Consider the following 11,998-nt stretch of genomic DNA (forward strand, 5'->3'; position numbering starts at 1 on the left):
TGTTTTCTCTGTTTTGTGATCATGATCTGTGCCTGATCGTCACCTCCCACATCACGTCACCACACCGTGAGGAGACAAAGCAGTTGAAACAATGTGTGTGGGGGGGGGGGGGGACACAGGCAGGCAGACGGACATATCGTAGCAGGGCGGGGGGGGGACCTCCTGAAGACACAGAAGCAAAGTGCAAAGTGGTCTCTCTCAAACTATTCACACGGTCGTTGCTCTGCGTTGCGTTTTATACACATCCAAATGTACAGCGTATAAAAAGGTGCGAGGCGCTGTGGGAGAGAGGGGGGGGGGCTGCTTGCTAACGTGAGGCTAATGTTAAACTGAGAGGTTCGAGTCGAGCTGTTGAAATATTCAAAATGAAATGGGATCTTTTAAAAACCTATTCCTTGGTGTTTGCATTGATACCATTGCTGTGTAAATGTTGCATAATGTATGCAGATATATGTACAATAGAGCGTTTTCGTGTGTGTGCTTGTGTGTTGCACACGGTTGCCTATCTATGTGGGTGTGGCTTCGACATGTGTGCATAATACTATGTCGCTCAGGTCTCTGCTGTCCTTGTGCACACGGGTGTCCTCGCTCTCTCCTCTTCCCCCCCCCCCCCCCCTCAGCTGCGGCCCTCCTCGGCCGAGCGCTGGTCCGACTTCAGCTTCACAAACTCCTTGGCCACGTCGTCGTTGTTGCGCTGGGAGAGGATGCGCAGCACCGTCAGGCCCGTCTCGTCCATGTGGACACGCTGTCCCAGCGGCATCCAGCAGGTGATGCTGCTCTTGCTGGCGATGGCCTTCACCTGCAGCAGGGCCATGCCCACGGTGCGGTCCTCCCGGGCGAAGCAGTAGTCCTTCACGCACACCTGCAGCTCGTAGCTCTCGGGACCCGCCTCCGTGCCGAGGGAGCTGGAACGAGACAAAACAGAATTAGTCTCTGTAACCACGGCAGTGTCAGAAGACATACGTCATGTTCAATATCACGACACTGGAGAGTGAGTCGCTCTCTCTCTCACTGACTGTCCAAACGAGCGAGTTCATCCAGGTGTCATGTTTCCAACACTGCTGTTTGGAGCAGGAGCTGATTTACCGCAGTCATGTGACCCAGGAGTGAATGTTGATTGTGTCCATTCCCATTGCAGACAAAAGGCCAAAAAACACACATTCTGTGATGTTGATCTTTGACCTCTGACCAACAAAATCTAATTAGTTCATATTTGAGTCAAAGATGAATACCTGCACAAAACTTGAAGATATTCCCTCAAAGCATTCTTGAGATATTGCGTTCCCCAGAAGGATACGGACAGATGATCCAGAAACATAATACAAATGAAAACACCGGTGGATCTGGATCATCTGGTCAAACCTTCTGTGAACTCCCTACATGTGTCTCAAACAGAAGTGAAGGAGAGTTGGGACTCACTACTGGAAGCTCTCGCTGAACTTCGGAGACCAGGCGTTGTTCTTGGACTTGGTGGCAAATTTCCTCTTCTTGTCACTGAGGTGAGGGCCGATGATGTAAACCTCCACGAAAGGCCTGAAGCCCTGCGCCCTCCACTTCAGGTCATTCGCAGCAACCACTGGAAAACAAGGGCACGTCAGGTCAGGCACAGAGGGAAGGGAGGAGGAGGAGGCGGAGGAGGAGAAGAACAGATACAGACACACAGCTGACAGATGTTAGAGCACAGGACACTGATGAGTCTGTTCTCTACCTTTGACATTGATCTTGTGTTCTCCATTCGGTTGGGGTAAGATATCCACGGTCATGATCACTTCGCCAACTGAGTCCACGCTAGATGCTGCAGAGACAAACTCAGTGAGGGACTGATGACGTGTGTGTGTGTGTGTGTGTGTGTGTGTGTGTGTGTGTGTGTGTGTTTGCATTGTGCCCATTTGTCTTGGGCCAAAACCTGGGTTTTTGCAGTCTGTAAATAAATATAGCTGAGATATGCAACTTGAAAAGCTGGGATCAGCAGATTGTGAACTATATTTAAACATGCAGAAACTACAGACACACACACACACACACACACGCACACAACATGGCAAATTGTACTGTAATAATAGCTGGTAATTCATTCTTGACACTATTGACACTTGATGATAGAATCGAAACTGTGACACAAAAAAAAAAACTCTTGTTACTTATGCCGGAAAAAACTCCCAGCCTCCACTGGATCTGGGGACAAACAGACTTTACATTGCAACACTGCTGACTCGTACCTTTCTCTGGAGGTGTGTCTTCATTGGCTGAGAACCGGACCCCTTTCCCTCCGTGGACTGAAGAGACAGAGAGCAGCATTAAAAGATGAAAATACAGTTCTACAGAGTGAGTCATGGATACTGGTTTAAACACCAGGCCAAGTCATGTGTAAAATGTATTTTTCATTTTCCTCATTTCACTAGATATACAGTATATATAAATGCAATGCAGTATTTTTGCTATAACTCAGTGAAGCAATGGATTAAACATTTCTCCCAGCACTGTAAGCAAGTTACTCAATTTAATCCCTTAATCCCATTTAATTCCATAAACCGTACTAACAGTGAGAATAAGCACCAGAGCTCTTTGACTGTGCACTTGTGTGAAACTATCTGAACCTGCTCTGTGACTGTGTGTGTGTGTGTGTGTGTGTGTGTGTGTGTGTTTGTGTGTGTGTGTGTGTGTGTGTTATGGCAGATTAAAGTTTTACCCTGAGCGTTCTGCGAGAGGATAAACTTCCTGATGAGTTTGTCCGTGGCCTGTGTGTACAGAGACAAGGCGTAGCGCAGAGACTGCAGGTCTGGACTCTTCTCCAAGAAGGTTTTCTTCAGGCCAACGCCACCAGCATGAAAGTATTGCTGCGTAAAAAGATGTGACAAATGTAAACTTATTAGAGTGAAGATGAGGAGAGAGACACACAGAGAAAATCAACAAAACGCTCAAGTTTGACTGGTTTGGAAACTGGTTTGCTAACTCAAACATCTCTGAATCGGCACTAATGTAAAGCAAACAGCTATGTTGGTGTAAGATACAGACAGACTGAAGCTAACAATAATATATTTACACTCTGATGTTCAGAGAGTTAGAATCATTTTTCATTATTACCTTCGCAAGGAGGTTATGTTTTCATCAGCATTGGTTTGTTTGTATAAAGCAGGATTACACAAAAACTCCTGGATGGATTAATGTGAAATTTGGTTGAATGTGGTTCCGGTCAGTAAAGAACATGTTAAATCTTGGTTGGGATGCAGATCAGAGGATGGAACCAGGGTTTTTTCCCCACGTATGTTTAACATTGTGAGATTTTAAACATGAGGAGTTTTTCAACATTTTAATGATTTCTCAGAGAATAATTCACGGATCTTGATGAGAAAAAGCTTCAGGGGACTGATATTTTTGAGTGTGTGCAAGTTGGTGCAGATCCTAATAAGAAAAATCCAGATGTAGGGAATACAAATTTGGTTTCATAAGTGGACTGTTGGGCCTTGGCGGAGGTTGATGGTGTTATGTTGGTGTAACAGACAGCACAATACCTTAATGGTGTCCAGTGCCAGCTCTATAACGGCACACTGTTTAGGAGTCAGAGCTTTGGCCTCCTCTCGCCCCATGTGCTCCTGCAGGACGGATCAAACACAGGAGTCAGTCAACACTTCATATTTGTGCTGTTCTGTCACTGCTGCTGCCTTATATTTCCATCACCTTGAGCTTAGAAAGCTGGCCCAGCTCCTTAGCAGCATTGAAGATCATCTGGGTCCCTTGCTGTGGAGAAGATAGACACACACAGACGCGTGAGTAGAGTCAAAGTGACATTTAAGAGATCAGGTGGTTTGTAAAGTGGGAGGTGAGTTCAGGAGGTGAAGTGAGAACAAGCAGCTGCAAACACAAGAAATTAGTTTGAGGAGTGAACGGCAAAAGAGTCAAACTACAAATGCTACACTAAATTTAGGTTTCGCATGTAGACTTGAGTGAAAACTAAATGGAAAATATATTTTGAAAGTGTTACTTTGTCACCAGTGCACTGTGCACCTGAAATCAGGTTCTAATGCACTGATAGTGGTGTAACGGCTCCTGTTGAATAAGTGTCATGTCATGCTCACAGAGGCTACACACACACACAGATACACACTAACATAAGCACACTCACACTCACACATACTTACTTTAACCTATGAAAAGCAGGAGAGTAGAGAGAATGGGATAATGGCAGGATAGATGAGTTAATGTAAAGTCACAATGGGAAGCAGCAATGAAAAGCAATGAAAATCAGAAGGAAAGAAGGAAATAAATAGGAGTGATGTCTTTTTTAATCCTAGTATCAATACATACCGACGTATCAGTGAGGGTTGGAAGAACAATCGTTTTTTCCATTGTGTTCATCACCAGTTTCCAAAGCTCTTTCAGCACTCGCTTCAGGACGGTCTTTTCACAGATCTTGGCAAACAGCGACAGACTGAAACACAGAAACAGACTCTCACTGACTGATATGAAGACACAAACAAAGCTTATATTTACTTCCATCAAGGAGATTATGTCTTCACCATTTATCTGTTTGTTTGTTTCTAAGCAAGATTACGCAAAAACAACTTAACCAATTCCCCCGAATCTTCGCTGAAGGATGTGATGTGGGTCAGGAAAGACCCCAATTATATATTTTTTAAATCTGTCATCTTTAGGGGACTGATATTTGAGTGTATGAAATCTGGGTCTAGTGAATATAAATGTGGTTTCATGAGACTGTTGGGCCTTTGGGCAGGTATGAGCAATGGTTCCATTTGAGTTTCATGAACTTTTTTGTATTTTATAAGTCCAGTTCCAGAATAATACTTGAATTGTTATTGTAAAATGTATTTACTTGACTCAACATGAGATATAATATTTGGAAAAGCAGAAATTTGCTTAAAATCAGGAAATATCTCATTTAAGATGAAGAATCTGATCAAAGATTTGAAGAAAACCATGGCAACACAAGTCTGTTGTTTCTTCAAAAGTGCTGAGGTTCTCACTTGCTGTCCAGGAAGTCCATGATGGGCTGTAGGACGTTGTCGGCCTCCTGAACCACGCTGCCATTGGCTGGTACAGTCTGACCTTTGACTTGAGCCAGGATATCCCCCATCTGCCTCACGTTGTCCTCAATCTGGGGCTGGAAACTGCAACACCACCAACAAACACACAACATGAAAATCATCCGCTGGAGATGCTTGTTGCAGCATCGCATTTGTTCTCAGGCAGGAATCAACACACAAACCTGACTGCAAATATGCGGCTGAGGTCGTCCATGACGCTGTTGAGTTTGTTCTGCAGCTCCTTCAGGAAGTCACTGGCATCCAAGTTGAGCTGGAAGAAGATGATATAATTTATACCAGGGTCATGTCATAATAGCAAAATCCCAACAATAACGGTGTGTGTGGAAACTTACATCTTTGCCTCCCATGGCCTCAAACATCTTCTCCAACTGGACCCTGAGCTGCTGGATGTTATTGATGATGATACACGGCTGAGCAGAGAGAGAGAAAAATCATTACACACAAACACACACACAAACAGAGCATTCTGCTGCAATCAATCAAGGTTAGTCCTCCTAACTTTTTTTATAGCTTCGTAGGCGAAAACACTTGGTGATGCAGGACAGGAGAAGAAGGGGATTTCAGTAATTACTGCTCCTCCGAGGGCTCCCGGTCTCTCTGGGAGTGCAGCCCACTTTCCCCGAGTCTACGCCACATTCAGCTAATTACACAGTCCTAATTCACTCTGAAACACTGCAACCTGGGCACGGCTGTTACACTGAGGAGCGATTTATTGTGCTGAAATTAATCAGCCTGGCCACGTACACCAATCTGGTACAAAGCCTTGATGGAGCAGCTCAAATGAAACTATTCAGTATTATTCACTGCCCTTTATTTTTGTGCCAACACAAATTGTATCTGCTCACTTGTTAACCAAACATTTCTGTCTATCACGTCATGTGGTCTTGAACATTGAAACATCTCAAACACCTACCACTTTCTCCTTCTTGACATGATTATGGAAGTCTTTCTGTATGATGTCAGCATAAGACAACAGGACATTGCCGATGGTCTGAGAGAGAAGAATAAAATGAATGTTATCAGAGCATAACACAGCGAGAAATTACATGTAAGATATTTTTAAGCAGTGATATCTGAGGTAAAACGTGTTTTGTGAACATTAGGAGGCCAAAGTCACCTTGGCGAATCTCTTCATGTAGTTCCCAACAATCTGCGGGTCAGGACACTCCAGTTTGCGGATGATTTCAAAGCTTTGATTGAGCTGAGAGAACACGTCCACCACCGAGCAGGAGAACAAAGCGTGCTCTGATGTGACCTGGAACTGGAGAACGAGAAGAAAGAACGGGACCAGGGGGAAAAGTATGAGAGGCCGCTTCATGGTGCTGATGTGAACTGACTAACACTGAAATTACCGGGAGGTTCAATTCCCACTGAGGGCGACCCCGTGGGGAAAGTTCACAGTGTTGTTACACATCACTGACAATGAAATTAGTCCCTCTTTAGCAGCAAAAGATTGTCGGGAAGATTCCTCTGAAAGCCTTTTGTGTTAGAGCGATGGAAGTGATCAGAGAGTTATGATGAGGAGCAGTGCTCTCATTAACAGGCCGGCCATTAGCCTTAAAGTGAACAGTGTTCACGTGTATTACTCGGCCTGGAGACCACGGTTTCGCTGACACAGGGAAGCAGAAGCCGCCTCGGGCGACATTAATTGGACCCAAAGGATCCCTGACATATGAGCCAGGAGAATCTTCAGCTGCTTTGTATCGACCTCATTGCTGCGTGGATTTGTAGGCGTGAGCGTGACGAATTGTGATGACGCTACATGGTGTGTGTGTGTGTGTGAGTACACATCAACTTGTACTGTAGCATCTGCTCCTCTCTGCAGAGAAGTTTCTTCCAGTCGCATTTGGTATTGAGTCATTATTGATTGCCTTGAGACATTCAACCTGCCCCTCTCAGCCTGGAATGTGCTGAGTGAGGCGAAATGATGTTAACTGCCAGAATATGCATGAGAAATGCATGAATATATATCTCTTTTTTTGGGGGGGGGGGGGGGGGGTGCTGCAGGTAGGTTACATTTAAGCTTTCAGGTTGTTTTTTATCGCTGCCTCAACAGGATGAATTGATTAATTTGACTCAAACTTTTGTCTCACATTATTTCCTTTTTCTATTTTCCATGCTTTAAGATCCAATTTTTTTTAAATACTTTGTAAGAAAGCTGGAATTGGTTGATATAGCAGTAGTTTGACATTTTGGTAAATGCATCTATGCCTTTTCCTGCTGAAGCAACAGCAAGCAACCGCTCGTATGCCAGGAAGCATATTTTACAAGTGAAAGGTGAAGATAAAAGCAATTACCCCGTCTTTTTTGTCCCTCTCCAGGGCTCCATGAAGAAAATCTCTGGACACCTCCTCATTTTCATCCAGCCACATGATGACAAATGGCTCAAACCAGCTACAGAATGAAAAAAAGAACGTGCAACGTGAGACTTTCAAATACTGTGGCAAACGTAGCAGGAAAAGTGTGCATGCTGTATGGAAGATACTCACGCTGGATATTCAGGGACGTGCTTCTGGAAAGTGGTCAGCTCCTTGCAGTATTCATTATAGAGCCACTTTACCTTGAAGTGCAAGTTCATATAATCTGCACTTTTACACAGGCGGTTCTTCTCGTGCTCTGAATATCAAAGAGAAAGACAGGATGAGAAAAGTCCCACCTCTCCACTCGTTTTTCAAATGTGCTTTAGTTTACACATAATAAAACAACATCACTTGAAAACACTCTCATGACACAAACTCATAGCTCCTCCAAGGTCTGTGACCTCTACACCATAACTCACACATACACACACAGACACACATACAAAACTTACCCTCCATGGCATATTTCATATCTTGTGCAAACATATTCCACATGACCTCAGCGCTAATCTTGCCCACATTCAGTTCCTGGGGAAACCTAGAAGAGGCAGAACTCAGGCTTCAATCAGGCTCCATATCTGGTACATTATTATTTAACAAGACAACTCTGTCATTTTGTCCTGTGTATATTTTTAGCTGCTACAGAGAGAAAAATGCATCAGAGAAGATATTAAATTACCATGACATTGTCCTCATTGTCTCCCAAAAGAACGGAGTTCAAACAAATTCATTATCATATTATTGAATTTACAGTTTTTCCAAAACGCATCGGATCCAAATTCAAACAACACCCACGCACCCACGAAAACTGTACGTTCCGGCTGAGGGTACATTGCGAATAAAAATCAAACACAGCAATATAATATATTGTTGTCATTTGTCCATTTTGATGCTTTGTTTGTTACAGTCTGACGTTCTTAGACCACTCTTTATGTTCTTTATACTTTATCTTCTTTGTTTCTGAACGGACATGACACATCTTGTGGCTTCAAAACAAACAAAGAATGTTTCCCTTGATGCTCTGACACTTTGCTTGGTATTTTGTAATGTTACATTAGAAGAACTAGACTGATGTTGAGAGGAGACACTCACTGATTAAGACAAGGCGTGTAGGAGTTTTTGTCCTCTTCTATAATGGAGACGATGAGAGTGATGAGTTTGGACCAGAAGTCGAGGTTCTTGATGTTGGGACCCTGCTCATCTGGAGGCACTGCCTTTGACTGGAGACAGAAATAGGTTGACGATTCACACAGTATTCTAACAGATGACAGCAAAGTAGAGGTGTTAATAAGTAAGAATATTGCAGCACTTGTGCTTCACACTCTCAGACTTACAGGGTCTGTCTGATATTCCCTATTGTAGAGGTCGTGGCAGTTGTTGAAGATATACTCGTAGGTGGAGTTGAGACACGCTTTCACGCAGTCCTTCACCACCTGGCTCGCCCTCGGGGGACTCTGCAGCTCCTGGACCTGAAAGCACATGTTACTCAACATCTGGGCAAATCAAAAACTCTACAAAAGTGTCTGTCAGAGACACACAGTCTTAGCAGGGTGTTGTCTCTGAGGGAATTTAACCAAAAACTCACTGTGCTGCAAGAATTGCAACAACATACATTAACACCCTGAGTTTCTGATTATAGCTTCAGTTTGGATAGGGAAATGTTAAGTTGATTCTCAGCTTGTGCCTGAGGTGACTTTACTTAACTAACTGGAAACTAACTAACTGGTGTCCTATGCTTATCTTAAAGTAACAAGCTGGTGTGAAAAGGCAAAGAAAGAAAAGAAAGAAAAAGTAATTCTTACCTTCATCCTGAAGAATGTGATGCTTGTCAAGAGATCAACAGTAGACTTGAGATCTTGTAGTCGTTCAGGACTGCTGGCCGGGAAGTTATTCTGAAAACACACACACACACACACACAGCAATGATTAGAAAATGCACAAAAAGTTCACCCATTTTCAGATCTCTAGAAAGTCAAAGAACGTGAATGTTAGCATTTTCATCTGAGTCAAAACAGAGAAAAGAGAGTCACATACTCATGTACACACAGAAACAGCGTAAACAGATGTGGTCAACATGAGTTGGTCTGCAAATAGCAACCAAGAGACTGTACAAGTAAGTTAGGTACAAACAAAATGTTTTTGAATTTGTTATGGTAGAGAGAAAGTGTCAGTACCCGGTACATGGACAGGTCGATCCTCAGGGAGTTGTGCAGCTGATCCAGCAGTTTGACAAACCTCTCCTTCTAAGAGGAAAATACACACAAAAAGAAACAAACCTCTCAGAAACAAGCCACACCCGACAGACTGTTACATTTGACTATACAAATCTAAGGCGGTAGCTGACAGGATGTCTTGGGGCGAAGGCTGGGCCACTTTAAAGTCATTAATGTCATTTTCTGTCACATTTACGGAGAAGGAACATAATATCAGTATTTATTATTATGTGTAATACATTATTTCTCAGGGACTCACGCCAAAGTTTGATGCAGCAAATCTGTCCGAGGCAGAAACGTTGTTGGACGACTGGGTGGTGTGGGCGTAGTAAGCGTTGATGTTGGCCAGCAGGGTGCTCATCACAGCGGGCACTCCTGGGCACATGTACTTGGACGATAAGCAGGCAAAGTGGCTGCGGGGTGGAAGTGGAAAAAAGAAGACATGCTAATTTACTTCCTCTACTTCACTGTATTAATGAATAAATAAACAGCATCTAGTCATTATCTATCTAAAATCAAAAAGCTAAAGCTATTTCAGTCGCAGGTAAAACAAAATCAATTACTCTAATTTCTGATTTAATCTCCTCCAATTACTGTTACTCTCAAAATGAAACACTGTGTGATGTTAGAGGGACTGACGTCATGGCCTGGTAGATGGACTCTACTCCGTATCTCATGGCGAACTCATCCACTATCTCCTGAGCCGTCTCCTCAAAATACACCTTCCAGGCATCATCTCCTTTGGCATCAGGGATTTTTACTACACCGCCGTTCTGCTCCTCAGTGGTGTACTGGAACAGATGCTGAACATGGAGAAAGGGCAGTATAAGTATATTCTTGTGTAGAGGTACCAATTGCAGTTGTATTAGTATTAGGTTGAAGCAGTTGAAGAATTTAAATATATTATAAAGAATTTTATATTTACAAAAGGATACATTTCAAATGCATCTTTCAAGAGTTTTTTTGTGATTTAGCACAATGTTGAAAACAAAAGGAAACTAAAAATGTGTTTGAATCCAGCTTGATTCAGATTTAGCTGTTCAGCCATTTGAACAAAGCTGCCGCCAAGACTGTTTCTCTGTTCTTTACCAATTTTCTGGTTGTCACTCACAATCCTGCAGGGTAACAGGATTATAATTAAACTATGAAATAGTCTATAGGCCTTTGTGACAGTCTCATATGGATTTCCATATCCCCCTATACACTGGTGAAAAAGGTTCAATAACCCCAGACGAATTATTAATGATAAAGTCTCAAAGGACAAAGACAGAAGAAGAGAATTAACTAGAACTACTGAACTAGAAATAGAGCGCTGCTCTTGCTTATTTAATGTTTTCTTTCAAGTGTAAATAATCATGAAAATACTTGGAACATTTCATCCAGATCACATCAGACTGACCTCATGTAGACATGTGTACTGGACATGGTAAGGAGCTACAGTCTCCTCCCCTTTGATTTCCACACTTATGTGCATCCGGATGGCTCCCGACACAGCAGACTTATCTGTTCTCTTGTCTGTCGAAAAAAGAAAAAAACGTATTTCTTAGTTGTCTGACATATATTTGTATCTAGAGACAAGTACTTCAACGATGTGTTTCTTTTTCTCTATCTCTGTTTGACTGACGATTATCCACCTCTAACTCTCCATCGCCTTTTCTGCTTATCTTGCTAAACTCACCCAGGTTGTACCAGACATCCATCTCCCCGCTCAGAGTGCGGACTTCAATGATGGTTTGACCCAGGAAGTCATCGCTCTCACGTTTGAACCTTTGTTTCACACGAGACTTGATGTCATCGTCCTCGTCCCACACGCGGACCTTGATGCGATCGGACGAGTTATGGCACTCGCTAGATGAGACAGAAAATGTTGTCAAAGAGAAGAAGTCAACGTCTGTGCAGAGGAACAAATCCCGATTGTGGACTGTATGAGAAAAGGCTAATTTGTAGGTACAGTACGGTATATTGTGATCCAAATACATAGGTATAAATAACCTTGGGTATCTTAACAAAATGGACATAAAATGACACGTCATCTTAGGAAACACCGCACTTACAAGTGGAAATTTTCTTCCCAGACAGGGTTGAGGTTGCCATAGATAGTCTTGGTTCTCTTCTTGGTCTTCCCAACTTGAACAGTGACATACGGGTCACTGGAGCCTGTTTTGTCTTTAGCCTGCAAGCCCTGAGCACACACCACTGAGGGAGAGACAGGAGACATTCAAACAAAACCCTGGCAGCTGTCTGACAATGTACGGGTCAGGTCATAATGATCAGAAAAAATTGTTCTCATCAATAGTTTAACAAAGAAAACAAGACCACTTTTGTAAGACATTATAGTATCTTCATCCGCAACATAAATTAT

At 43.0% G+C, this 11,998-nt stretch overlaps 1 protein-coding gene across 1 annotated transcript in view; it reads right to left on the reverse strand.

The window, feature by feature from the left end:
- Positions 1–616: 616 nt before the first annotated feature.
- LOC133017515 (protein unc-13 homolog A-like) overlaps positions 617–11,998 on the reverse strand; it is a 28,152-nt gene continuing 16,770 nt past the window's right edge. The window contains exons 16-39 of the mRNA XM_061083622.1: positions 11,691–11,832; positions 11,315–11,484; positions 11,036–11,151; positions 10,276–10,439; positions 9,896–10,049; positions 9,598–9,666; positions 9,226–9,315; positions 8,758–8,892; positions 8,516–8,637; positions 7,876–7,961; positions 7,553–7,679; positions 7,361–7,457; positions 6,181–6,324; positions 5,977–6,054; positions 5,396–5,473; positions 5,225–5,313; positions 4,983–5,126; positions 4,306–4,429; positions 3,679–3,738; positions 3,513–3,593; positions 2,690–2,837; positions 1,709–1,795; positions 1,420–1,576; positions 617–905 (exon numbers count right to left, since the gene is read on the reverse strand). Of these exons, the coding sequence (XP_060939605.1) occupies positions 617–905; positions 1,420–1,576; positions 1,709–1,795; positions 2,690–2,837; positions 3,513–3,593; positions 3,679–3,738; positions 4,306–4,429; positions 4,983–5,126; positions 5,225–5,313; positions 5,396–5,473; positions 5,977–6,054; positions 6,181–6,324; positions 7,361–7,457; positions 7,553–7,679; positions 7,876–7,961; positions 8,516–8,637; positions 8,758–8,892; positions 9,226–9,315; positions 9,598–9,666; positions 9,896–10,049; positions 10,276–10,439; positions 11,036–11,151; positions 11,315–11,484; positions 11,691–11,832 (2,951 nt within the window). The remainder of the gene's footprint in view (positions 906–1,419; positions 1,577–1,708; positions 1,796–2,689; positions 2,838–3,512; positions 3,594–3,678; positions 3,739–4,305; positions 4,430–4,982; positions 5,127–5,224; positions 5,314–5,395; positions 5,474–5,976; positions 6,055–6,180; positions 6,325–7,360; positions 7,458–7,552; positions 7,680–7,875; positions 7,962–8,515; positions 8,638–8,757; positions 8,893–9,225; positions 9,316–9,597; positions 9,667–9,895; positions 10,050–10,275; positions 10,440–11,035; positions 11,152–11,314; positions 11,485–11,690; positions 11,833–11,998) is intronic.

The sequence above is a fragment of the Limanda limanda genome, chromosome 13 (genome assembly GCF_963576545.1).
Source record: "Limanda limanda chromosome 13, fLimLim1.1, whole genome shotgun sequence".
NCBI classification, from domain to species: domain Eukaryota; kingdom Metazoa; phylum Chordata; class Actinopteri; order Pleuronectiformes; family Pleuronectidae; genus Limanda; species Limanda limanda.